The following is a 27,533-nucleotide window of genomic DNA, read 5'->3' as shown; positions in this document are numbered from 1 at the left end:
TCAGGATTATTGAAAAACCCAAAAGTTCTAATTCACGTTCCAATTTATGCATCAGCACAATTCGGCATTGTGCTCTGTACTTAAGCATCATATTAGTCTGTGTCTGTAATGGAAAACAGTTTGTACTGAACTGTGAAATGAAAAGCATAGACATTTTTAAACAACAATAGTCTTAAAGGCCGGAACGCATTAGCGCGGCGCAGCGCAGCGCTGCACTGCGCGTCATAATATTATTTCAACCATTTTGTATTGAACATGTCGCACCAGAGCGGCGCTGCACTGCACGTCGCGGCAGAGTTGCCTCCGAGAGAATATTTTGACGCGCAGCGACGCTCAGTGCGACACAGCAGGTGGCGCGTCGCTTCACTATGCATACTGTTAAGTCTATAGAATATTGTCTTATAATTTAATAACTAAATAAAAATAATTTAATTATTAATTTTATTAGTTTAATTTAATTATTATTTTATTCATATATATTGGATGCATACCCTTTCAAACTTATTCTGTATATTACAGTCATTGTAAAATACTCTATTGATTGAAAAAATTGGTCGTTGTATTTCTTGTATGTTCTTTTCAAGAGCTCTTTTTTCGAACATAATGGTAGATTTAGTAATTTAAAAGAAAATTTTATAGTGACAAATCAAAAGCGCTTAGTTGAAGCCTAATTGAATAAAGTTTATTTAACTTTGAAATTTATTTTTTGTCTTTCATTAATTCTTCTTCTGCACACAGTAAAGAAATAATGACCAAATTTTCGTCACTATCGCTCATCTTGTAATGTTGCTCGCACGCAAAGTGCTATAGAAATGACGCGAGCTGCCGCTTACGGCTCATCAAACTTAGCCACCCAAAAAAAAATTTTTTTCTATTTTTGAATTTTCAATATCGCATATCGTTAGTTCGTAGTTTGTTCTTAATTGTTCGCTATAAATAATTGTTTGTTCTTTTGTTGTTTATTTAAAATCAATTAATTAAAAATGGGGGGAAACGCCTACTATTTGGTTCTGGCACTCGCCGGCCGCTGCCGCGGCACGCTACGCTCGGCTCGTACGTTGTTTTAACTGTTCTAACATAACCTAACCTAACCAATTTTAATGAATTGCAAATTAAAAAAAAAAAAAAACGAGAACAAACAAATGTTTATAGAGAACAATCAAGAACAAATGGCGAAGTAACGATGTAATAAAAAAAAATAAAAAAATCTGGGGGGCTAACTTTCTTGAGCTGCCGCTTACTGCAGTTGTAGTGCGATATGTACCATCTAGCGACGTGAAGCGACGCGCAGCGCAGCGCCGCTGTAATGCGTTCCGACCTTTAGTTAACAATAGTTACCGATACCGGGTCATAAAAAATAGGTATTTACTATTTAGGAACGTAGTGTTTAACATTCTCTTTGGTAATATGAAGTGAACTGAGTGTGAGGCACCCTATACATTATTATACTCTTTGGTGGTAGGTACTGTAAATAAATTGTAATTGTAAACTCAACAAAAATATCAAATTAATAAAAATAAGACGTCGCGTCGTGCTCTTGAGTAGTCGTTAATTAAGTTAATAAATTCATAAAATGTTGAACCGTTTAAATAAAATTCTGTTTGATTTAAGTAACCTAACTCCAGTTATTTTTAATGTTCAAACTTTCCACACAACGACAACGAGAACAGCTTGGTCAAAATCCAATTTACCTAAAAAATTTATTGCTTATAATAAAAAAATATATCCTCCACAAGACCCACAAGAAGAACCACGACCTGCGGTATGTATATCGTCATTGAACCATAAAAGTTGAATAATGTGTTACAATGACGAAACAAGATTGTTAAAAATGTTCTGCAATAAATATAATCTTTATAAGAAAAAATTTTGTCGTTTAAAAATTGGTACAGGCTGTAATAGTGAATGATCTTTCAGTTTGTGTGCCACCAAAAGACAAATTTAAAATATAGTCACGAAAAGCTGTGGTACATTGCTTGTTTTGTGAGAGGTATGACAGTGGATGAAGCAGTGAAACAATTATCTTTTGTCAATAAAAAAGGTGCTGGATTTGTTAAGGAGGCAATACTTGAGGCTCAAGAACTTGCTGTCAAGGATCATCATGTTGAGTTTAAAAGCAACTTATGGGTTGGTAAGTTGACATTACGAAATGAAACTGTTGCCTGTTTGATATGAGAAAATTCTGACTATTTATATAAATACCCGAGTTCCAAAGTGTAACAAGTCTGAAATTCAGTAAGTTTGAGATAATTATAAGAAATTGTTCCAAAAAATGATCACCCACCATGACCATAGAGAAACAAATCTATAGGTGAAAACAGTTTAGTTGTAAATTCCAATATTTTCATTTTAAACAGTAACTAAATTTCTTGGAAATTGACTTCACTACAAGTATGCATATATGACACATTTACTGTGAAAACACAACACATGTGCTTTAAAATGTTGTTAATCATATCAACAGTGTATAAAGTATCTAGACACCTTTAGTACTACACAGCTTTAATAGACCTTTCTTGGGCTAGCAGTGATAGTGTCTACATATAGGGCACTTATTATTTACACACATCCTGCCTGTTCAACTAAGTTGTAGCAAATGTGACTTTATATATTGGTAGAGTGTGGTAACATATTGATTCCATGACATATTTATAGGATATGTAACTTTTTATGATGTAGTAGCAATGTTGTTGTGTCATCACCATTCTTCATTCCTTTATACTGCATTATTTTAAAGATAAACCCCATTATTCGTAATAGTCTGCTAACTTAAAGCATTGCTAATTCTCACTCTGTTTTCTTCTATTGACGTAAGTCAGAATGAGAAAAAACACTCCTAAGCGGCTGTTTAAAGTTAGCGGACCATTATGAATAAGGGAGATAGTATTATAATTAATCTGGGATTTTGTGTGTAATTTTTCTCATAATTTATCAATAAATTTATATCATTGAGTTTATATAAGTCACATTACTCATATTAATACTATTTATATCTTATATAAAATACTATTAAATTTCAGCGGAATCCTTTTCTGGAAAAGGTCCTGTAATAAAGGGTATCAGGAGACATGCAAGGGGAAGACTTGGGGAGGTACGCTACCAGTATTGTCACTACTTTGTAAGACTTGAAGAAGGGAAACCACCAGTGGATTACTATAAAAAAAATCCCTTGCCACCACAACAGCAACTTGATTTGTGGATGGAACAGATGAGGAAACGAAAGATTATCAACTCATTCTAGAGCGAGACACATGTAATAATTATAGATATTGATTATAGTTGAATATACTCTTAAGTTGTAAATTTTTGTTTTGATCATACAAAAGGCTTCCTTAAATTTTAAATGAAATTACAACCTAAGTTTCTAGTTTTATTGACATAATCTCTGAATAAAAATCTAAGTTAAAGATATTTTAAGTTTAATACTTTTACCTTGAGGCCAATACTCTTAGTGATGCTGTTTTCATCATCATCATTTAATTATTGATGTTCATTTTTTCATTCCGAAATCAAAAATATTTTTAAATATCTAAAATAATAAACTTTATTATAAAAATATAATTGTGATTAAAAAGAAATCTGTAAAGATACTAAAATACATAATACATTTAAAATGATATAAAACTTAACTTATGTCTATATTGTATATGTAAGTACATGGCAAATATTACTATTAATTACAATACTATAATATTCTACATACAAAATTGATGTAAAATCATACACTTAATGATGTCCTAGTTTCTTTTTTCTTTGGAACATATCCATATAAAAATATTGATCCAATAACAAAGCAAGTGCCTATAGAAAATTGTATAGTTAAATGGAAGTCAAATATATACATGGACGCCACACATGAAATAATAATGGCAACAGATGTTGCAAATCCTTTTAAAATGTTGTCTGCATATTTAACAACAACAGCTACTATTAATCCTCCTGCAGCTTGCAACACTACTAGATACCAAACAAATCCATCAAATCCTTTAAGAATGTTTTCGAACGACCAGTTATTATTGATTAAATAGGTCACTGTTCCAAATGGAAGTGACAGCAAACTAAGTTGAACATTTCTCATCCATACCTGTAATAATAACATATAAATATTACACACTGTAATTTCTTTTATTTGCATAATTGAAAATAAATATTAAAAAGGATTACTCACAGATATGTCAGATTCCTTCAAAACTTTTTCAAAGTATATTCCAGCAAAGCCAGAAATAAAACAAGCAGATAATGCCGCTCCAAAACCAAGTAGTTTAGACTGTTTTTTCAAATTGCTTGATGTAGTTGTGGTAGATGTTTCCGTTGATGAAAGTTGGACAAAAGCAACACCAATGACTAGCAATCCTAAAGCCCCCCATTGCCATCTCTTTAACCTCCTTTTCAACACTAACACCGCGAAGAAGGCAGTTGTAAGTAATTTAAGTTGATATGTTACCTAAACAATAAAAGACGGAATTCAATTTATTTTAAGAGTAGGTAATAAATAAATAATCATAAAATTATACCTGATAAGTAGCTGCATCTAAGTTTGATGAGGAGACATACAGCAAATTGTTTTGTACAATGTATAAGAAGGATGGTACACAAACACGTAATGTATCCTTGAAATTCAAAATAACAGTTTGATACATAACTCTCCCACCCTTTACAATGTTACCATTCTCATTTATAACTAAGCATACACAAATACCTAGTTTTAAAACCTCTGCCATGAGAACAGCTGAAACAATACAAAAAAACACATGATTTCTATTTGATCTATTTTCTAAGTTATTGTGGAATAGTACATTACATCCCGCACGAGCGGAGCGAGTTCAGGATGACCTACGTGCGCACGAGTATCGTATACTATTTTTACTATTAAGTTGCGCAAAGTTCTACCACTACAATTGTTTTCAAACATTCCCGCACGCTCGTGTCGACGTGTGGGAAAGTGGTACTTTGCGAACGCATGCGCAAAATCGAACTTTGCGCTTCGCTCGTGCGGGATGACCTACGTGCGCATGAGTATCGTATACTACTTTTCCTATTAAGTTGCGCAAAGTTAGACCACTACAATTATGATGCGAAACGACTGATACTTTGACGTTCATTGTCCGTATTTACAAAACACAGAACGCACGTTCGGACAGGTCCATTCCAGACGACAGATGTAAACAAACTGGCGCGAGCAAGAGCGCTCGGGCTCGGGGAGACAGTGTCGCTCTCACGTGTTAATGCCAAGAGAGTGCCAGAGATGGCGCGCGCGTATGCACGTTGGAATCGCTCGTATACTCTTATACATTCCCGCTTGTCAACGTGTGGATCAGTGGTACTTTGTGAACGCAAATGCATGCGTAAAATTGAACTTTGCGCACGATAATAGGAAAATACTTTAAATCTAGATTTTAGTACTACAGTAAGCTTTTTCACAAAGTAATAAATTGCATTATGCATCTATGAGTGTAGGTTTATTTGAATTTCTTAAACTTTATATATTTTTATAATGAATGCATATATTTATACAAATGCATACAGATGTCCCAGAACGTAACGAAAACCTGGCATCTTCGGGGCAAACAAGTCTTGTGATGGAGAACAGTGAGGCGATGGTGGTCTTTAAGGTGGGAGTATGCTTTGTTCCTGAAGGTCCCTAAGTCGTATCGGTTCGGGAAAAGAGCAGCCGGTAATTATTGATTCCACAAAGTAGCGAGGCAATAAATTTCTTGCAAAACGTCAGATGTCAACGTAATGCGGATTGTTTTTGCATTTTGACGTATACCGGTGGAGGTATTCGGCCGCTGGTATTAACCCGAATAATCCCTCTGAGTACTACCCGTGATAAATGCGGTAGATGAACGCAACGCTAAAGATCGGAGATGATGAACGTCGCTCAATATATCGACGCCGAGTATGCCGATGCAAGATGTAACAGTCACAGAAGTGAGAATTAAGACAAAGGGAGACTTCTTAGTGGTGAACGCACAAACTTGTTGGGTTGACTTGGAGAATTTTTTGTCGACCCATCCCCAATTTCAGACACAAGTATGGCCGGTGAAGGAAGCATTCCCTGTGCTGTCGTCTGCATAGCAATGAATATTGCTGATTTGCAGCATATTATTGATATGCAGAAGAACAGTGAAGGGGATAGCACGCAGCTTTCCGGTACCAATGATAATTAAACAACCTTGATCTCCGATTCGGTAGGGTTTAATGCTGTTGCGGCCTCTCGAGAAGCGAAACTAGTTGTTGGGAAATTAAGGCGTGCCCGCTATTTCTCAAGATACCCAGGCCATGTTGTACATGGTCTTGGGAACACCGCACAATTCACCGCTCATTCACAGTTTTTTCGTACGTACAATAAAGCTCCTTAAATTAATAAAACCACATCGAGATGGTGGATGATATCCTAATTTGTGGCATGTCATGCAAAGGTGGAATTCGGCGGCAGAAAACTGATCAAACAGCTCTTCAGAGCTCTTCTCCCTGTGATAAATGCAGTAGAAAACATACAATGAAGCGACATCTCTACGCAACACCAAGTGATCTAGCGTTCACATAGCTCCGGATCCCCGACATACAAAGAGCTGGCGTTTTATAATGAAATTGGAAAGATTAATATAGTGATATATTAATATATACTAGATTTGGAAAGCAGGGAGGTTATAAAATTAGGAAGCTGGTCTCGCACTATCAACTTTTTTAGGGATTGGATGTACAAGGGCTGACTTCCATGTTTCTGTGATTATGCTTAACATAGCTGGCTTTGTCCAACTTCTCAATCAAAATCGGTTACAGTAATTCAATTTATTCCAAGTATAAAAAAAGTATACTTGTAATGGAGGTGTTATAGAACATTTTTATTTGAAAGGCCGCTATTGTTACATGTTAGACCCACAGCTTTAATCAGATATGATGTAAATTACATATTTTAGAAGTGCACATCCTGTGAGGGGTTAGTTACCGCAGGAGAATAACACTATTTTATATTTGTATATTGTATACCATATGTTAAGACCGGTCTTGTATACAGAGTTTATTTTCCAGACTTAGCATTCATTATCTACATAAGAGCTAATTGAAACTTTTTGTTAGCTTGTTCATTTTTGTTCTACACATGATCTCACCAAGTGAATCTTGATGATTCATGAGTATTTGACTGTCTTGTGTTGTGGTAATATAATTCTGTCAAGTGTCATGACAGATGGGCAATCTTCTCTGTTAAGTTTAGATGTTTTATGCACCAATTTTGCTAGGATTTCTTTCGTCCTTCACTTCTCCAGCCATAATCCAATTTCATTCAGACATTCTTGCAATTTTGTGGATGCTATGTTTTGATCTTTATAACAAGAGAGGACTGCAGTGTCATTTGCATAAGTTGCACTAATCTCTTCTTCTAATGTGGGTTAAGTCAGCTGTATAGATTGTATAGAGGATTGCACCCTTTAACAAACCTTGAGCCACTCCAGCTTGTAGTTCGCAGATGGATGAGAGATAATCCTCACATTTAACCTGGAAAATTTGATCTTGCAGAAAAGACTGAGGTATTGGGGAGAGTGTGGCTTTAATTTATATAGAAGACCCTTGACCTATACACGGTCAAATGCCTGCTGTGTCAATTAATAGAGCTGATCAGTATTCCTTCCTTTCCAGCACTTTTTATATGTACCACTATTTGCTCTATCGTTTCTTGGGTGTGCACAAAAGCCGAATTGGTGAGATGAAATCACATTTCATCCTTCCAGCTTAAGGTAAGCTAGTTTCTCATAAAGTTATAATAGTATGGGGAAAAGATTAAAAGGCCTGTATGATATGATGATTCTGTAAGAGGTTTTCCAGAATTGGTCTCAGTGGTCACTGTTCAAGATTTTATTAATTTATCTGCAATGTGCATAAGATCTGTTTCAGTTTGTTTTAAAAGTAAGATAGTTGGCAACTGTCTAAACTTGACAATTTCATAACCAGCTTATTGTATTAGAGTTGTGTGTCCTATTGGCTTTTTAAAGATTAAATTATTTACAAAGTCAATAATATTCTGCTTTCATTTATAAATTCAGTCATTTTACAAATAATAACTCTGCTTTATATGTAGATAGAGCCCTTAATTTATCTTGCAAGGTGCTAACCTCCTTTTCTTTGATAATAAGTTTTAAATTTTTTTTGAGCTTTTGCTCTTCTGTCTTGTCAGTTCCTGGTGTGCCACTGGCAACTTCTTCTCTTCAAAGCTGTCAACTCTTGTATTTCCTCCTCTTTTAAGGGATATTAACTATTAAATTTAGTATTTTTTTGATGTAATCACTAAAACCTTAATATGAGTGAACAACACAATACAATGTATTTCCTTTTTACTGTCTTCCATGTAGACAAAACTAAAAATGTTCATCTTGTATTTTACCACTCTCCTGTGGATACATCTGATGTCACAAGAGAGTATGGGTAGTAGTGATCACTTATCATCAGTTAACCCCTACGCAAATATGCATAAAGGTTGTTAGGAGAGCACAAACAGTGGCTGTCCGTAGGCTTGGTTGTACCCTTATTTTTAAAATTATAATGTATTAATCAAATGATAACATTAATGAAATTTAATAGAGCTTCCACTTACAAAAGAAGTTAAGATGCTTAATAAGACACATGCATGTTAAATAGTACTGATAACATAAAAATACATATTATATTGTGATTTAGCCCTAGATATTGTATTAAATATTGTAATTACCAGCAGGTGATGAAAACATATTTTCTACATCTCTTGTACGTGCATATCTCATACTTAAGCCAAGTGCTGCATTTTGAACTGTCAGTATCATGAGGCTAACATATTTAATATACCCTGCAATCATTAAAATAAGTTTCATAAGCATACAAAATAAACCAATACATTTATTCTTCATTTGCATGTACAATAACTAAATAAACTACAGAAAATTATAAAAATTAAATTAACACTAAAATAATTGAACCAAATTTATGTAATATCTTTCTGATAGCTATGACACAGAAGATTACATACAATTCTTTTTTCCTTATCATTATTACCAATTAATGAATTAATAAAAGATAGACATCTTTACATGGATTATCACTTATGAGAATAAGCTGATATTGATTATTTTCTTAGAAACCTAAGATACATTACATTTAAAGGTACAAGACAAACATACCATATTTTACTTCTCTATTGGGAAGATAATTTTTATCCTTCTTTGAATCACTGTTCATGTTTTCTGAGTTTAGTTGAGATTCCGGTGTAGTAATTTCTTCCTCCAACTCTATTTCTTCTTTAGAATCTCGGATATCCTGCACATTATTATCATCTGTAGGCTTCATATGAATTTAATCGGGTTTCACTATTGGATGAAAATATATTTAAAGATTCATGAGGAGTTTTGTTATTAAGAAATAAAATGATCATTACTTGAAATTTTATAAATGTCAACACCAATTTTTTACGTCGATAATAATGAAACTAATTATGTTTTTAAGTACTTAGACCTGAATAACTTACAAGCAATATAATATTATCACAGCAAAATACACAGTTTTGTTTTTATTAGAAAAATAAATCTGTAAACACCAACAACATGGTTTTGTTGACGTAGTCAATTTTGAATTTTCGTGTTGGCATTGGCATTTATTTTTTTTTTGTTTGAATTTTATGATCTGGTAACTAAGAACTTTAATTTTCGCTGTTGTTCATTTAATTTATAGAATAAATCGTGAGTTGTGACGTATTATTAAGTGTTATTAGCATTAGTTGTTAACCTTTGTGGTTTTCTTAGATGCTAAGTTGACCTAGTTTTATATCGGTATATGTAATATGATAAATAAAAAAAAAAGTCAATACTCAAATGTCTCATAGGACATGGTGTCAGTGTCTACTGTCTGGTAATTTAGCACAATAATGAATAATAACTTGAGCGTAATTTGCTATAGATTTCTATACAGGGTTTTTAAATAAATAAGATATAGTATGATCGTGGAGATAGAGAGAGAAGGGAAAAAAATAAAGTTGGGAGGAGGTGTCCACCAGGGTGATCCTGTAACCTACTGGCACCTAAATTATTCACTGCCGTTCTGGAATAAAGTCATACAAAAGCAAAAATGTATATATCACCCTCAAGAAACATAAATGGAAGTGGTTTGGGCATTCAATTATTAGAGATCAGGTCACAGGAGAAGTAGAGCAAGATAGTCATCAGGCAACATAAATTGGACCAATGTATTATTAATATAATATAATGAACATCACATTATATCTCATCTGACTGACAAACGTCATGGCACAGTATTTAAATTTGAACATGTGAATGAAAACAATAGCACAGGCTATGGGCACTCACTATTAAAAAAATAGGGACTCCATGTCACCTTACTTATTTTGTAGCACCAAAACAAGTCTATTATCGTATAAATGCAAACGCACACACTTACACTACTACGGGCCGAAAGTCGGCCATTATGAGAATTGTCATCGTCTGTATATTTAAAAAAATCCGTCGTGCGTTGTGAAAAAGTCTAAAAACAATAACATTTAATTAATAAGTTTTTGGTCATATATGATTATTTAAGGGAGAAAAAATTGTGTAACTAGTCAATGATGTTATATTAAAAGTGGTAGATATTATGTCACTAGCGCGCCGAAAATCAATCGCCTAAATGGAGTCAATTGGTTCCTTTGGTCGTAGTCGCTCTCTCGATACGAAAACGCGCGTTTGTTGTTGATAGAATTGCTTACAATTTGGTATAGGTACAACATTAAAATGCCGTCTTGTGTTATGGGAAGATGCACTAATTACGAAAGCAAAAAAAAAACTCATAGAATTACATAGTTACCACAGTTAAGTGCTTTTGTGCCTGTTTGATATTCGCCATTTTGGCGCTGTTGGCCATGTAGTGATAGTCTGCGCTATTAAAACTAGTGATGACAACCTAAGTGGACAACATAGATGGTGGGAAACTATTTACAAAAAAAATGTGCACCTAAAAAGTTGATTCTTGAGGTATAAATAAGACGTAAAATGAACGAAATTAATTCAAAAGGCAAAAATACTTTAGAGTATTGTACGTTCCTTCGCAGCCATTTATATTATACGTCAAAATTAGTTCTTTGAACGCTCACGGGAGGCCCTTCAAATAGGACAAAAAAAACAAACATATGGAACAGCCTGTCCAGTGGTTTTTATACAGAAGGCCTACTATCAACTTTTAATTAGCGATGCTATTCCGATGCAGTTCAGTTTAGATACCTAAACTGAATCACTAAAATTTGTACCATGAAGTGCCTGGCGTTTGGATTGCTTATGAAGAATGAACGAAATAAATTTGTCTGTGGTCCGCGCTGTAAGAAAGAGATGACGCTCTACAGTCGTTGCATAAGTATGTCTCTCTTACTTAAACCGTATCCGGTGCGTTTCGAAACGTAAAATGATATGATTTTAGCGTAGAAAATACTAAAAATACATTTTAAAATTGAGCTTAGCATCAATTTATAAACCATTTAGCTTTTTTTTTACTTTTAAAATAATAGTAATGTATATATATATATATTTGTATAGTTCTTTGAATTATAAATTAAATGTTTGCTTAGGTGTTTTCGTAAAAATAACGAGTGAACGACGATTTGACAGGAGCACACAGTACATTTTTTTTAATTAGTTCTTGCGAACAGGCTATAGTTCAGGCCCTTACTGCATCATCTTTAGTATTTTCATTTTCGGTATTTATTTTCAGTATTTTGTTTTACAAAAAAGTCTAATAAAGTATTCTCATCTCGTCTTTCATCAATAAAATTTTCCTTTTCTGTATTTTTTAAAAGTTATTAGCAACACGATTCACTTTCCTCTAAGGAAGTAGCAACTTTTTTCGAATCACTCACTTTGACACATAAGCTATCCAGTTTAGGTTGAAATATTACCTCATGGTACGAATGAATGAACGAACTAAATCAGTTTGCGATTCAATTTCTTGATTTGACATCAACCAAAAATTACAATACAGCAAATAAAACAATCTGTTTTTAAGTCCTATTCAGACCGAATAAGGTACAGTTTGGAAATGCTATTTCTTCTTTCTAATATCTGTCAGTAGTTCCACGTCCACCACCTTTTAATATGTATATACTTTGTTTCCTATATTATATCCCTATACTTTGGTCCACAAAATGATAAAGCTGAGAGTGACTGGTTTCCACAACTCAACATCTGACACACTTTTTTGGGGCTAACTACTTGAGCTACCTCCTCTCTCTCTATGCATTTCCTCCAGGCTCAACAATCTCTTATGGTTATCTATGACTTCAGACTATGAACCTAGACCCAAAATATTTTTCCTTGGGTCACCTCCTCACAATGCAAAAGCATATAGCCTTATCTGGCTCTTCACAGGAGGCCAAACTGGATATCAATGTTGGTCTTTTGTTAACTTAATCAAAATGCCTGAACAATACATAAGTGATACCATACAGACCACCACTGTAATTTATACCAATAAACCCCAAAATTTTTGTGTTATTAACACTTAGACTTATCAACAAACAAGCAAGGTATTCATTGAGAGAAAAGTTTAGTGAAATAAATGATATGACAGTATACTGCCAGTACATATATGAGAACCTCCTATACGCCCATAAAAATATTAGCCAATTTAAAAAGAATAGTGATGTACACAGTGTCTCGAAACAAACATAAACTCACAATTCCATCTACTAGGCTCCGTAAAATTGCTAAATCTTTTAAAGTGGATTGTGTTGTATTTTATAATAAACTCCCAAATGAAATTAAAATATTACCTATTAAAAAATTTAAATGTATCGTAAAAAATAAATTAACATCTAAGGCCTATTATAGCGTGAAAGATTATTTGAATGATAAAAATAGTTGGAATTAATGTTCTAATTCTAGTTCTAATAGTTCGAATATTGTTATATTCATTTGAATGCTATTGTAACTTTTGTACTTCATCCTGACTTGCACTAAATAACTTAAAGTTTTACAGTGAATAAAGATTTTTTGACTTTGACTTATAATAAAAAACCATTCAGTTGAAATTATAATTTATTAACATTATACTACAATCAAAATAATAAAATGACTAACAGTAATATTTAAAACTTAAACATCATTTTCGAAATCAGCTGGGTTCTTACGGGAAAGTCTGTGATGTTCTCTTTCTACACCCTCATACACCAGGTATGCAATTATGAATGCTGAAAAGTTAATAAAAAAAATATATTACAAATTGAAAATTCCTCTTTTAGCTTACTAACTGCAGTAGTAAATAAATCACAACTATCTTTCCTACATTAAACTGAAGAACAACATCTAAATTATTTAATTCTTGCTGTTACAAATAAAATATCTGACTAACAACATTTCTAATACTAAAAATAATAAAACTACATGCCATTCTGTAGCTGATTCCATTAGAGCAATGTCACAATTGTTTTTGTAGAATCTTCAAGAGTTAACAATTTTCCCATGCCAATAGTTACATACATTTTTTTTCCGAGTGTATGAAAATTAAATAAATCAAAATGTGTATCAAAAGTATGATGTTTATTAAAAAAAAATATTAATTTTAAAATATTGTATACTCTATAGCTTAACAAGCCATGACCATATTGAAAAATATAAAAATAAAAATTTCCAATTGTTATTATTGACTTATAATTAATAGTGATCAAGCCATCTAATAAATATCAATTTGTTTAACTTTTTTGAAAAAATTATGGAAATAGAAATTCAACTATAGATTTGATTATATATTGTACTCTTCTCTTTTCCTCACTATTTTTATTACTAAGTAATGAGGTAGAGAATATATTATATTAATAGTATAATATATAAAAAACTGAGTACATACTGACGTATGTAAGGGGCTGGTTTGCGAGGAACATAACTATTTTAAAGATAGTTTAAAATAAGGCTTGATAAAAAATTTCATAATCATGTATCTAAAATGATGGCCAACATTCTTAGCGCGATTTTGTGGTATTGATTAAATAATGATAATTCGGAACAATTGTATAATTTAAGGAAATAAATAATCAAAGAAAAACTTACGAGGAGCAACTCTGAAGAAGCTTTCACGGAATCTTCTAAAAATATTTGGAATACCATTTGAAATGGCTCCCGCATATGCTCGTTGTTCATGTGGAGATAATTTGTATGATATTATTCCCCTTATTTTCGCAAGCTCACCAAAGTGTTTTCCCATGATGTTATTTGCGTTTCACGAAAATCCAAAGTAAAATTATTTAGACGGTGTAAAACGAAAAGGCATAGATTTACGTAATACTTCAACCACAGATTAAGTAGAAAGTGGTATAATAGAGAATGTAGTATAATACTTAAATTATAAAAAAGAATAAATCTTTCAAATTGGTAAAAGTTTAATGATGCCTGAAAAAGAGTTTTTTACGTACATCAGAATGGAGATACAAAAAAATTTTAGATGGTGATTTTATATTACGACGCGCGCGCATGCACACCAGATTTTCAGAGGTGACGAATTTCAAATTAAGAATATAGAGTAAGTGCGATATATTCGGAGTATTATCGTATCGTTCCGAATGTGTCGTTGTCGATTTTGCGAGTAGACTTCACCGCGTCCGATGGTTCGGCCAAATCCGATGATATGCTTAGGATTTTAGTAGGTGCGGTTTTTGGCAGTATTTAATACTAGTTACTTTCAGGGCGTCTCTTTTTAACTTTTATTTAAGTACATAAAACTTTAAAGAACAATTATTTAAATACTTATGAAAACAGTTCGACGATAGAAAAAGCATTTTTCTTAATATCGTACATAGTACTAGCTTTAATTGACCGGTCAAAGTTAAGGATGTGAAAATATTTGGGTTGACTCCAAAAACCGTTGTCTGAGTTAGCTATAAAAAGTTATTTTTTTTTTGCGCCCAGACAAAGGCTACCTTAAGCTAACGTCAATAAGTAATAAGATTTATTTTAAATATTTTTCAGAAAATTTTAAATATATCAGTTTATACTGTTGCCACCTGGGGTGCTTAGCAGAAACCTCCACGTGTGCGGTGGTGTCGATCCACGATGAAACCTTTCTTAGGCGTTCTGAATAGAGTGACACTTACCTCCCCGGTGCACCCTGGAAACATTGCGCCTGTGACTGATTAGTTATTGCGCTCGATTTTCACTAATCGCTGCGTAATGGCAGTCCTTTGCTGGCCAGGGGCTAATATCTGCTCCACTCTTCCGGCGGTTAGTGGGTGCCAACCGGAAGATTTTACAGCATCCACCTGCGTCTTTGGCCTGCGCAGTTGATCGCCGTACGCGGGGATGACGGAGTCCTGGTAGGTTGAGCGGGACAGGGGTCGGGGTTTACCCCTGTAACGTAATACGCTTCTTTCGGTTTTGATTTCAAGCTAAACGGTAGCCCCGTGAGTAGCCGCCACGAGGGTAATGGTCAAGTGTCCCCGCCTTGGCGGGGCCACAGGCGAGGTTCGTCTGGTCCCCGCAAGGGGAGGTGCTCAGCCATGCTGACGGGGTAAGAATGGGTGGAGGAACTGATGGATAGGATCGAATCCATCAGCCGCTCATCTCGAGCTCCCGATGTCGCGCAAGAGGCCAACCAGCTGGACCTATATTCCCCTTGCAGCCCTGATGGTTCAACCAAAATCTACCGGGACCACACAGACCTCTGGAGCGTGTTCAGCACCTGCTGGCACCCAGAAATTACAGACCAAGGAGCCTAATAGGGAACCGTCTATGGGCACAGACGCCGCATCAGCAGTGTCTGCCCAATCAGTCAGCAGACTGGAGGCAGTTTGGACCCTCGTATCCTAAAAGGGCCGAAACCAAAACAAACCCCGAACAGGGGAGAGTCACTCGGCACAAGACAACACAGATCGCCATCGACCCAACAGGAGGCAAAGGCGCATAGCAGCTCGCCTTCGCAAGGCCTACGCTCAGAAAGCTAGCGCCTCAATGCCCTCCTCTGAACCCGAACCGCAACCCAGTACCTCACGAGGTTCGGATATGCTGGTCAAGCAAGCCCGGTATGATCCTAGGAAGGCCCCAGACAACCGAGAGCCTCCTTCCAACAAAGCAGGCAGAGTAGCCCAACCCTCGACATCCACCAAACGCACTCGCTTGGATGACACCAACTCTCCGAGGGGTGACCACAAGAGGGCCAAATTGCTAAATCGGCCCAAACCGACGTCTTACGCCATGGCCGCGAAAACCGACCCTGTTGTGGCCATAACATCTACCACTACAGGGCATATTGACGCGAATATGGCACAGCTTATACAAAGTAAGCTTGAAGCTCATGACAGCCATGATGGCCGCTATGAGTGAAGACAGAGAAGGGCCTGCGTTTCTGGGCAAACCCGTCTATGATGGGGGCGTCCTAAAACTGTGGTGCTCTAATCTTAAAACATTGGAGTGGCTGAAAACGGCTGTCCCGGAAATCCAACTCCCTAACGGTGACACCCTGTAAGGAACATCTGGGAAATTCCCAACCGCGTCAGGTGTGGCATTCTACTACCAGGTGAATGGAAGGACACCAAAGCAATCGGCGGGATGTTACGGTTCCAAAACTAAGTGGTAAGCATCCCGGAGGACCAAATCCCCAAAATCTTGGAGCATGAGCGCCGGCTTTCATTCATGCTGGGCTCAGTATATCTGAAGTTCCAGGGGCCAGGAGTTAAATACACCGAGACCCCCCCTCTAAGGATACAAACGGTGAGGCATTGACAACAACAGGGAATAGTATAGACGACAGTGATGCACTGCCGGAACCCATGGACGCTCAAACAATTGACCCAGCAGACGGCAACTGCGCCACTAGCTCTCCCTCGGAGGAAGCGCTCGACAGCCTAAAGGAGCTCGAAGAGCTTCTGGCGGCGGGCACCAAAGGCGATGCCGGCTGCACCAAGGGCATTGAAGAGCTCTGCATCGGGGATGGCGAGGAGGGTGTGCTATCCAAAGATGGCATCCCCTTCTAAGTGCAGCACCATCCAAATAAACCTCTACCATAGCGAAACCGCAACGGCCCAACTTCGGAAATGGTTGGAGGTTAACCCTACAGCTCTCGCCCTAATCCAGAGCCGAGCCGAGGGAAGACCCACCGCCGGAAGAACTTGTCAAACTGGTGAACTACTGCGAGACAACCAAGAGCGAGCTTATTGTGGCTGCAGACTGCAATGCACATCACCCGCTCTGGGGCATGCAAACAACCAACGAAAGGGGTAAGCAACTCACTGAATACCTTTTTTCTACTAACCTTAATATTTTGAATGTAGGTTCAGAACCCACCTTTGTAAATAGGAGGAGCAAAACAATTATAGACATCACTTTAGCAACAGAGGGAATGTCTGATTCTATATCCAATTGGCATGTGTCGAAAGAAGCATCCTGCTCAGACCACAGATGGATACTTTTTAACCTGGAGGTAAACATCACTACACCGCCTCCCAAGAGGAAACCCCGCAGAACGAATCTTTCTCAGTACAAGTTGCTGATGGAATCGCGTCTAAAGGACGAAACACTCCCAGCCAGGATAATCGGAGTAGATAACATCGAAAACCAAATAGCACAAATATACGAATTCATGCCTGCCAGTTATCATGCTACATGTCCCCTCACGAGCCCTCAATCAGACATACCAAGACTCCAGACCTGTTGGGGACCTGAATTAGAAAGGCTCAGGAAAAAAGTGAGGAGACATCTGAACCGCGCAATGAACACAGGCCATCAATACGACTGGGACATCTACAAAGAGTGTAAGTCTGAATACAAGAAACGTATCAGATACAGAAGATCAGAAAGCTGGCGTAAATTTTGCAGTAGCATCCAATGCCATAACCAGGCCAACAGGGCAAGGAAATTAATCTCTAACCAGCCCAGGCAAATCCTCGGATCCCTGCTGAAACCTGATGGTACATTTACCAACTCACCAGAGGAAACAGAGCGAGCTCACTTTCCAGGATACAAAATAATGCAGCATATAGAGTGGGTGATAGATGAAAACATAACCGCTGAGGAAGCTGACTGGCAACAAGCACACAAGTTGGTGACAACCGATAAAATAAAGTGGGCTATAAATTCCTTTCACCCCTTTAAGTCAGCAGGACCTGATGGGATCTTTCCCGCCTTGTTGCAATGGGGAGGAGAAGGTCTCCACAACCGGCTGATCAACATTTTCAGGGCGTGTCTAGCGCATAGATACATCCCTAGGATATGGAGGGAAGTTAAAGTGATTTTCATACCTAAACCAGGTAAAAGTGACTATTCTAACGCTAAATCTTACAGACCCATAAGTCTTACCTCTTTTACCCTGAAGACCCTAGAAAGGCTGTGTGAAAGAGAACTGAGGGAGAATTACCTTAAGAACATACCCCTACCAACACGCATACAGTCAAGGTAACGTAAGGTCAAGGTAAGGCACCGAATCTGCACTTCACGCTGTAGTGAACGTTATAGAGGGCGCACTTTCGGAAAAAACCTTTTGTCTAGGAACCTTCGTGGACATTGAAGGAGCCTTCGATAAGACAAAATTTACAAAAATAAAAGAAGCATTACACCGCCATGGAGTATGTACAACTCTGTCATCATGGATTGAAAACATGCTCAAACACAGAGTGATATTACTAAATGAAAGTGAGACACAGAAAGCATTTGTAGCTAAAGGCTGCCCCAAGGAGGAGTTATCTCACCTCTTTTATGGAACTTGGTAGTAAATGATCTAATTACCACTCTAAACGAAAATCACTACTTTACGGTAGGCTACGCAGACGACCTAACTACATTAATAAGCGGAAAGTTTGCCAGTACTATATGTGAAGTAACAAATGCAGCATTGAAAATTGTGGAAAGATGGTGCATAGATAACGACCTATCAGTCAACCCACAAAAAACGGAATTGGTAATGTTCACAAACAAAAGAGTTCTGGGTAACTACAAACTGCCAAAACTGTTTAACACCGAACTCCAACTAAACAGCGAAGTGAAATACTTAGGAGTTATACTTGACAGCAAGTTAAACTGGGCGGCCCACTTGGAATCAAAAATAAATACAGCTACCGTAACCTTCTGGCAATGCCGTAGAATGTTAGGAAAGACATGGGGACTTGCCCCGAACATTGTACTATGGCTCTACACAGCTGTGATACGACCTATGATATGTTACGGCGCAGTTGGATGGTGTCCACGCACCAAGCTGAACACTACTTGTAATAAACTGCAACGATTCCAAAGACTAGCGTGTATGGCTATCACAGGATGTATGCGAACCACACCTACCGCGGCTGTAGAAGCTATGATGAACCTTCCGGCTCTACACCTATTTATAAAACAAGAGGCGGCCTGCGCCGCAGTAAGGTTGAAGACATTAAATCTTTGGAAAACCACTCAATCCCCACACCCAGAGGTTCTAAATGAGGTGATTGAAAAGGAGCCTCTGCTGTTGGCAGTAAGTGATAGATCTCCAAAGGAATACATATTCGATAAGAGATACAAAATACAGCTGTATGAAGAACTTAAAGAGGACTTCAGTACAAAAGACCTCAGGATTTTCACAGATGGCTCAAAGACAAGGTCGGGCACGGGATACGGAGTGTTCTCGGATGACCTAAATATAAGAATAGCTGCATCACTAGGAGCTCATAACACTGTCTTCCAAGCAGAATGCATGGGTATCATAGAAGCAGTCACTGCTACTTTGACTCGAAAGGTAAAAGACTACTCCATCCGCATCCTTTCAGATAGCAAATCAGTACTACAAGCCCTACAAAGCCACACTATCACCTCTAAGCTAATATACAACTGTCACCAGTGTCTGAGGGAGTTATGCAAAAATAACAACCAAGTAACTCTTCAATGGATAAAGGGTCACAGTAACTCACGAGGGAATGATGCCGCTGTTGAATTGGCCAGGAGAGGCTCAGCGATGACAGCAAAAGGACCAGAACCAACTATCCCTCTCCCGCCTAGCTGGCCTACGAAGGTATTATTGCTATGGGGCAACGCTGCTGATATCAACACAATATTTGTGCTGCAGAAGAGGGCTATTCGCGCTATTTATAACCTAGGTCCTAGAGAATCATTGAGAGCAAAATTCAAAGAAATTAACATCTTGACTGTTGCTTCTCAATATATTCTTGATAATGTAATGTATGTTCATAGGCACATAAGTGAATTTGCCAGAAACTGTCATAACCATAATGTTAACACCAGGAACCGACATAAACTGATGATGCCTACTACTCGGCTTAGTCGAGTTAGTAAGTCTTTTGTGGGGCGATGTATATGCTTTTACAACAAGATCCCAGAAAATGTTCAAAACAAAGGTGTTACGTTATTCAAAAGAATTGTTAAAAAACGTTTGTGTGGTTAAGGTTACTATAACATAAATGACTTTCTTAATGATACCACAGATTGGGAATGGAGCGACCACCGTCAGGCTATTAAATAATAAGTTTAATTGTACAATGTTACTTTGTAAATGTTACTTTAATTGTAAAACATATTTTTGATGAAAAAAAAAGCCCGCCGAGTTTGTTGCGCCCATTCTTCTCAGGCCTGAGGCATTCACTTTGGAATGGGTGGTAGTTTTTTTTTCTGACTTTCAATAAGTGATTTCACATCCTATTTTGAATAAAAATATTTGAATTTGAATTTGAATACGCCAACACACCAAGGAATTACATAATAAGTACTGGATGGAAGTAAGTGGGTGTAGACAAGCAAAAGAAGCTCTACCTCAAATAGACCCCAAGCTCTCTCGCAAGCTAGTAAAACTTCCACGACCTAGGTTACGGAAAATAACTCATGTACTAACGGGTCACGGCCCTTTTAACAAGCATCTGTTCAATATAGGTGTCACCGACAGCCCACTGTGCAGAGCCTGCATGGAGGCGGACGAAACGGCCGCACACGTCATTTTGGAGTGTGGCCACATACCGGGCCAAACACCTGGGGTCACCGAGGACTCTCCCCGAGGTCATGGGTGACATCAGAGGTTTGATACATTACCTTGAGGAACTGGGGTGGCAGGATTAGCCGCCCTCCTCACCACGCAAAATAGGCGCGCTGTAGTCGTCGAGTTGCGGATAATAGCCCGTGATAACCTATATAACCTACTGTTGCCACCTGTTGTTGAACAGTCAAACTAAAATGAAAAGCGCCCTCTAGTGTGGAATAGAAATTGTAAGTGACATATCTAGTGTAAAGTATAAAAAAATTTTGGACACGCGAACATTTTATAGAACCTTTTAAAGTTTCTCGATTACAGCAGCAGTAGCCAGAATCAGTAGTGAGTGAAGTGACTGTAGTACCTACAATATAAGTACGTAGACCTATGTCAGATGAGTAGACTAGGTTTTATTTACTCAATGTATGTGCCGATGTATCCATCCCTGCTCTGTGATATTATAGGCAATCACATTGACGACCACCATTTTAAATCCTGTAGGTAAATCGATGACAAGTCACAATTTTTTAATTTTTATTTAGGTGTTAATCTGACGGCCAAATTGAACCCATGTTATATAACAATGTTATACTTATTATAGTGCTTCATGGCCGCTGGCCGGCAAAGGCCTCCGGCAACACTCCAGTCACTCAACAGAAAAGTTATGAGGTATCCACAAAACCGTGTACACTCTACAGTTACGGCCTTACAAATAAACTTGGTATAAAGTTATAACTGATGATAAACAAAGAAAATGCAAAATGTTTACAATATCGTTGACAACACTGTCAATAATATAATCAGATAAATCTGAAGGTTTCCGAATGACAAGCTGCCTTGCAAATAAACGCGGGAAACGTTATACTTACGTCCACTTACGAACAAACCAATCGTAAACCAAAATGTCTATATTTTGTAAACATTTTACATATTCTTGGTTTATGCTTAGTTATAACTTTATGCCAATTTTATTTGTAAGGCCGTAACTGTTTAAATGAGAATTTAAACACTAACTGTAGATTTGGTAGAGTGTGAACGCAAATCATACACTCCTCAATAAAGGTGTATAGGTAACAAAAATGTATTTTTTTTTTCCAATATAATGTAATGTTTTTGAGAACAGAAGATGTAGATAGGCATTAGATAGATATACAAAGATGCCGCAGATTCTGTGGTGTAAAACTGACAGCTGTCGACTGCCGCCTTCATGGTGTAATTCGTGTCTATGTACAGATTATCTATGGTCGTGAGAAAAGCGCGGGAACTCTTGGTTGCTTAGGGCGGTCTTTTTAACTATAAAATTAAATATTTCTATTATATTGTATATAATCCTCATATTTTTGAAAAGTATATAAGTATTTGTATATGTTTATCATTTAATTTGTTTAGTATAAGTAAAAGTCTATATATTTAGTGATTTAGGGTTGTGCTAAGAGATGTCAAAAAGGCGGAAAAAAACCAAGCCGGAACGAGATAAAGGTGAGTCTATTTTAGATTCCACCTCTGAAAGTACTCAGATTCGCGTACAGTTTTGGAAGACCACGAGAACTTTTATTTGCCATATAGGGTGGCCGACTATTGTCGCCGATATCCGGAAGACGCAGGTGCCGGTCATGAATTTATATAGTCTTCATAGAGAGTGTCACTGAACAGCCACTTGGTAGTCGTGACATGCTTACTCTTAGTAGCTACTTATCGCGCTTCATTAAAGGCATTAAATATCTCAAGAAACTCAACAAATATAAGATAGAAGTAGTGTTTGAACGACCCAATTTGGCTAATACATTCCTAGACAACACGACATTTTTAAGGTAACAAAATATTAAGGCGTCCATCCCAGCTGATGCCACTGAATTGTCTGGAGTGATTTCCTCCGTACCCATTGATATGTCCAACAAAAAAAATTTCAAATCTTTGTCAAGTACAAAAAAAATTATTTCTGTTCGGCTTATAATGAAAAAAAAACAAATCCGATAGTGGTTTTATATTACAACCTACACAGGCAGTCATTATTACCTTTGCGTCATCTACTTCACTCCCAGATTACGTTCACTTAAAGATGTGGTGTCTACCAGTGCGACCTTATGTGCCGCCAGTTAAGCAGTGTTTCCGATGCCTTAGGTTTGACCACTTGGCAAAATTCTGTAAGAATGCTCAGCGTTGCTCAATCTGCACTGAAAATCATTCATATAAAGAATGTACTATACCTATTGACAAAGCAGTATGTGTGCACTGTAAAGGTAACCATCTTGCAGTATCAGGTCAATGCCCTATAAAACAAAAAAAGATATTGGATAGTAAAAATAAAAGTAAAACACCATTATCAGATTTATTTAAACATCCAACAAACTTTCCATCACTCAATAAGACAGAGAACACACAAGACATCATTAATTTAATTTTATCCAATCCAGCAGCAATGAACCTAATCACAGAATCAATAATCAAAGTCATTACACTAAATAAAACACAGAATCAAAGCATTAGCTCACACGCAATTAGTTCAGCTATTAAAGATACCATAGAAATTAAAAATAAAATGTCACATTCAACTGTCACAAACTTAACATAGTACAGTGGAATGCTCAAAGTCTGTTGAGTAACAGACTTGAGCTTCAAAACCTTCTTTATGAGTAGGACATACACATAGCACTTTTATCAGAAACTTGGCTTAAACCAAATATACAGTTTTCTATCAGAGGTTATACAATACTAAGAAATGATTGTGGTAATAATCACAATGGTGTAGCAATTTTTGTTAGAAATGGCATTTATTTTCAAAAGTTAGAAAAATTTTCTGATAACTCCTTGCAAAATGTAGCAATCAAAATTAAATACAAACAAAAAGACATCTCAATTGTTAGTTTTTATAGTCCTGGCAACAGTGTACCTAACTTTGACAAATCTAAATTTAATAGACTGTTGCATAGTATTCCAAAACCACTAATAATTGCTGGTGATTTTAATGCTCACCATACCATTTGGGGTTGTAATAGAACCAATTCTAGAGGTAGAGACATCATGGATGTAATGAATGATAATGACTTAATGCTCTTAAATAATGATCAACCAACTACAGTGGGTACTAATTCTTGGAGACCAAATGGACTAGATCTAACAATAGTATCATCTTCATTATTCCTGTGCTGTGAATGGCAAGTTGATCAGGACTCTTTGGGCAGCTATCACTTGACTACAATCACAAAATTTTCCATAGTAGTGTCGGAAACTGAATCTTCTTCAATTCCATCCAACATTCCTCCACACAGTAATCTGAAAATAGTAAATTGGGACCAATATGAGAACTTAGTAAATGACTTGTTAAAACAATTTGATATAAATAATTGTAATCTACAGAAGTCTTACAATAACTTCTGTTCCATAATTCTTAGAGCGGTAGAAAATTCAGTACCTGAGACAATAAGATATTGGCTGGTGTTTTTTTGGATGTTGTAGGAGCATTTAATAATGTTGATTTAGAACAATTATCATCCATTCTTCTATCCTTAAATGTGCCTGAAAAAATAGTTAGTTGGATATTCAATTTCTTGCATGGTCGTAAACTTTATGTAAGAGTTAATAACCAATTAATAGGTCCTCGATATTCATATAGAGGCGTATCGCAGGGCGGAATTTTGAGTCCATTGCTCTTTATAATCTAAATAAATCAAATAAATATTGTTTTGGGTAATAGAGTTTCTAACCTCCAATTTGCTGATTTAGTAGTGTATAGTTCAGGACTTAATTTATCAAATGTTGTGTTAGATCTTAATGTAGCACTCAAAAAATTAGAGCTTTATTTTCAATATCTTAGTCTTGAGGTCAGTATTGACAAAAGCAAAGTAGTAATATTTTCAAAGCATTCCATAAGAATAAGAGATGCAAAAATATATTATGGTACTCAGGAAATTTCAATAGATAATTCAATAAAGTTTTTAGGAGTTACGTTTTTAAGTAATTTTAGATGGCACAAATATGTTGAAATATTAGAAAATCGAACATTAAAGGCCTGCAATATTCTGAAATCATTAGCTGGTACATATTGGGGTGCAGACCCACGCATCTTGCTAACACTATATAAGTCATTAGTTCATAGCCATTTTGAGTATGCCTTCTTTTGTTATGGTGGAGTAATTACATTAGTGAATAAATTAGAAAAAATACAAAATAAATGCTTAAGGATCATAACAGGCGCTTTTAGGTCTACTCCTATTATATCATTACAAGTAGAATGTAATATTCCCCCACTAGCTCTTAGATTCAAATATCTACAAACAAAATTCTTTCTCAAATTAACTTCTATTAATAATCATCCACTCCTATTAAAGATACAGGACTATATTAACCAAACTGACAATAATTCCTACTATCAAGTAGAAGGCATCTCTGATTTGTTACATTTTTCTTGTGATCATAATCTATTTTCTAGTATTCTTTGGCCATGTTATTTAAACTCTTATAATTCAAAATATACACCTATTAAAATAATTATTAATGAATCATTAAAATATAAGGAAGATGTATATAGTATGCTGTCAGAGTGCAAAATTATAACCAACTTTATACTGATGGATCTAAAAGTAATACTGCTGTCTCTATGGCAGTTTATGACATACAACTGCGGAGTGGGTATGGTCATAGGTTAAATACCTTGGCTAGTATATACACAGCAGAATGTGCTGCCATATATGCTGCTCTAGAATATATTGGAGAACAGTCATATAATAATTGGATTGTTATAACGGATAGCATGAGTGTTTTAAAAGCTTTACAATATCCTAAATGTAATGTTACAACTAATTTCATCATTTACAATATTAGAGACAAATATCAATGCTTATCCCTAACAAAAGATATTGTTTTATTCTGGACTCCTTCACACATAGGCGTGGAAGGAAATGAACAAGCTGATTATCTTGCTAAATCTATTGTGAATAGTAATCAGATACATACTGCTTTGAACATTCCCATACCACATACAGATGCACTGTCTCATTTTAAAGGTACATTCTTGCAAGACTTTCAGAATTATTGGCAACAAGTTGTTCAAACAAAGGGCAAATGGTTAGCCGACATTAAAAACGAAATCTCTCCTCCCTGGTTTGTTAAAAAGAAAAAATACTTACACAGAAAATTTTACACCACAATTTGTCGGTTACGTCTGGGACATTCTCGTAGTGGTGCTCATTTATTTAGGATCGGTGTTTTAGATTCTCCAACTTGTCAATTCTGTAATTTATCCATCCAAACTCTTGATCACATTTTCTTTGACTGTCCCCAATATAATCTTCAAAGATTTACATTGATAGACTATCTCTTGGATATTTATAAGAATGCTGAAGACATCCCGCGCTCACTTCAGCAGTTATTGAAAACTTATGACTGCTTCGTGCCGCTTTACAAATTTATAGTTTCAACGGTAGGCGAAATTTGAAAATACGGCTTGGCTTTTGACACAATCCCTTACACAGACTTAAAACATATTCGTCCATAAATTATTATTGGACTTGTGTTTATATTGTAAATTTTAACGTATAAATGTAAATAGTATATTTGTAGTTATAACTTAAATTAGTTTCACATTATCTTATAATTATTATATTCAACTAATATTCATCATTATTACTTATAATTCATGTATTTCTTATAACGTATATGAGATTTATATTTTAGTATTATATCATAAAAGTTTATTATTATTAATCCCGCCCGGGGTTTAAGCTTGATCTTCATTGGAACAAGAATATTATCAATAAAAGACTTGGCTTCGGCCTTCCATGCGAACCTATAAGTATATGAAGAAAATGAAACATGAAGAACACGAAATACTACTTTTATGTGAAATTGTACTATTGATGTTTGAAGGTGAAAATGATATAAAGACTTAGCTTGACTTTGAACAAGCTGTGTAAAGTGAAGACTGAAGAATAGAAAAATAAAAATAAGACTTGGCTGTATGCTTGACGAACAGAACCAAAAAAAAAATGTCTATGTACATGTGACCGCAGAATGAGTTTTGATCATGACATTTACATCACTACGTTATAACAAAGATAAGCCAGCCGAAAAAGGTATAACAATTCTTATTTTTGGTGACAACTTGGATATCACAGAATCACAGACAATTATTATTATTCTACAAGTCTATACGAGCCACTCTGAGAATAGTATTTTATGGTTCGGCAACGATTCTGTAATTTCGAACAAATTTTTACGGCTGCGGTGTCCGAGTGGTTAAGGAGATGGACTTGAAATCCATTGGGTTTTACCCGCACAGGTTCGAATCCTGTCCGCAGCGAATATTTTTTTTAACATACATTTTCCTGTCTTACATTTTATTATATTTATTGAAATTTCTTCTCATAACCCACCTTATGAGGCAAAATTTGGAAAAGTTTATGATTGTTTTTTTTTTGCGTTGCAGAATTGCGCACGCGCAGGCAAAAGACAGAGTCATGATTTTTCCGACACATTGAAGTTAGTTGAGGAGAGAAATAATGCAATATTTAATAAGGTTATATTATTAATCATTATACAGAATATTCATAATAATTTAACTGTGATGACTCCCAATTATAAAATTACAAATAGTATAACAATAT

General features: G+C 36.0%; 3 protein-coding genes, 1 long non-coding RNA gene and 1 other non-coding gene across 7 annotated transcripts; 2 read left to right on the top strand and 3 right to left on the bottom strand.

Moving 5' to 3' along the window:
• Positions 1 to 1,436: 1,436 nt before the first annotated feature.
• LOC126973947 (39S ribosomal protein L22, mitochondrial) lies at positions 1,437 to 3,303 on the top strand. Its single transcript, XM_050821313.1, has 3 exons — positions 1,437 to 1,762; positions 1,918 to 2,131; positions 3,021 to 3,303. The coding sequence occupies exons 1-3, from the start codon at positions 1,574 to 1,576 to the stop codon at positions 3,239 to 3,241; spliced, it is 624 nt and encodes a 207-aa protein (XP_050677270.1). The 5' UTR covers positions 1,437 to 1,573; the 3' UTR covers positions 3,242 to 3,303.
• A 54-nt stretch (positions 3,304 to 3,357) lies between these two features.
• On the bottom strand, positions 3,358 to 9,607 carry LOC126973945 (UDP-N-acetylglucosamine transporter). Of its 3 annotated transcripts, none has more exons than XM_050821310.1 (6): positions 9,497 to 9,607; positions 9,153 to 9,338; positions 8,708 to 8,821; positions 4,515 to 4,729; positions 4,169 to 4,444; positions 3,358 to 4,084 (listed from the first exon to the last, which is right to left on the bottom strand). In XM_050821310.1, exons 2-6 carry the CDS (start codon positions 9,316 to 9,318, stop codon positions 3,719 to 3,721), a joined length of 1,137 nt encoding a protein of 378 aa, XP_050677267.1. In that variant the 5' UTR covers positions 9,319 to 9,338; positions 9,497 to 9,607; the 3' UTR covers positions 3,358 to 3,718. The 3 variants fall into 3 exon arrangements, with proteins under 3 accessions (XP_050677267.1, XP_050677268.1, XP_050677269.1); XM_050821311.1 differs by having other exon boundaries at positions 9,153 to 9,288; positions 9,497 to 9,602; XM_050821312.1 differs by lacking the exon at positions 9,497 to 9,607 and adding an exon at positions 9,407 to 9,425 and having other exon boundaries at positions 9,153 to 9,288.
• Positions 9,608 to 13,025: 3,418 nt separating this feature from the next.
• Positions 13,026 to 14,220, bottom strand: LOC126973843 (cytochrome b-c1 complex subunit 8-like). Its single transcript, XM_050821185.1, has 2 exons — positions 14,052 to 14,220; positions 13,026 to 13,195 (listed from the first exon to the last, which is right to left on the bottom strand). Exons 1-2 carry the CDS (start codon positions 14,203 to 14,205, stop codon positions 13,101 to 13,103), a joined length of 249 nt encoding a protein of 82 aa, XP_050677142.1. The 5' UTR covers positions 14,206 to 14,220; the 3' UTR covers positions 13,026 to 13,100.
• Positions 14,221 to 23,241: 9,021 nt separating this feature from the next.
• On the bottom strand, positions 23,242 to 26,440 carry LOC126973679 (uncharacterized). Its single transcript, XR_007731406.1, has 2 exons — positions 26,058 to 26,440; positions 23,242 to 24,204 (listed from the first exon to the last, which is right to left on the bottom strand). It is a non-coding gene; the product is annotated as an uncharacterized LOC126973679 (long non-coding RNA).
• Positions 26,441 to 27,147: 707 nt separating this feature from the next.
• On the top strand, positions 27,148 to 27,229 carry Trnas-uga (transfer RNA serine (anticodon UGA)). Its single transcript has one exon. It is a non-coding gene; the product is annotated as a tRNA-Ser (tRNA).
• Positions 27,230 to 27,533: the final 304 nt, after the last annotated feature.

The sequence above is a fragment of the Leptidea sinapis genome, chromosome 30 (assembly GCF_905404315.1).
Source record: "Leptidea sinapis chromosome 30, ilLepSina1.1, whole genome shotgun sequence".
Lineage (NCBI taxonomy): Eukaryota > Metazoa > Arthropoda > Insecta > Lepidoptera > Pieridae > Leptidea > Leptidea sinapis.
Note: the sequence above shows the minus strand (reverse complement) of the source record. Positions and strands in the feature narration are given on the sequence as shown.

What these genes read in the sequence shown, in the direction of transcription:
- LOC126973947 (XM_050821313.1), top strand. Translation starts at nt 1,574, where the DNA reads ATGTTGAACCGTTTAAATAAAATTCTGTTTGATTTAAGTAACCTAACT. An exon ending in AAGAAGAACCACGACCTGCG is followed by an intron (nt 1,763 to 1,917) that starts GTATGTATATCG and finishes ATGATCTTTCAG; the next exon opens with TTTGTGTGCCACCAAAAGAC. An exon ending in TAAAAGCAACTTATGGGTTG is followed by an intron (nt 2,132 to 3,020) that starts GTAAGTTGACAT and finishes ATTAAATTTCAG; the next exon opens with CGGAATCCTTTTCTGGAAAA.
- LOC126973843 (XM_050821185.1), bottom strand. Translation starts at nt 14,205, where the DNA reads ATGGGAAAACACTTTGGTGAGCTTGCGAAAATAAGGGGAATAATATCA. An exon ending in CTTCTTCAGAGTTGCTCCTC is followed by an intron (nt 13,196 to 14,051) that starts GTAAGTTTTTCT and finishes TTAACTTTTCAG; the next exon opens with CATTCATAATTGCATACCTG.
- LOC126973945 (XM_050821310.1), bottom strand. Translation starts at nt 9,318, where the DNA reads ATGAAGCCTACAGATGATAATAATGTGCAGGATATCCGAGATTCTAAA. An exon ending in TAGATGCAGCTACTTATCAG is followed by an intron (nt 4,445 to 4,514) that starts GTATAATTTTAT and finishes TTTATTGTTTAG; the next exon opens with GTAACATATCAACTTAAATT. An exon ending in TGAAGGAATCTGACATATCT is followed by an intron (nt 4,085 to 4,168) that starts GTGAGTAATCCT and finishes TTATTATTACAG; the next exon opens with GTATGGATGAGAAATGTTCA.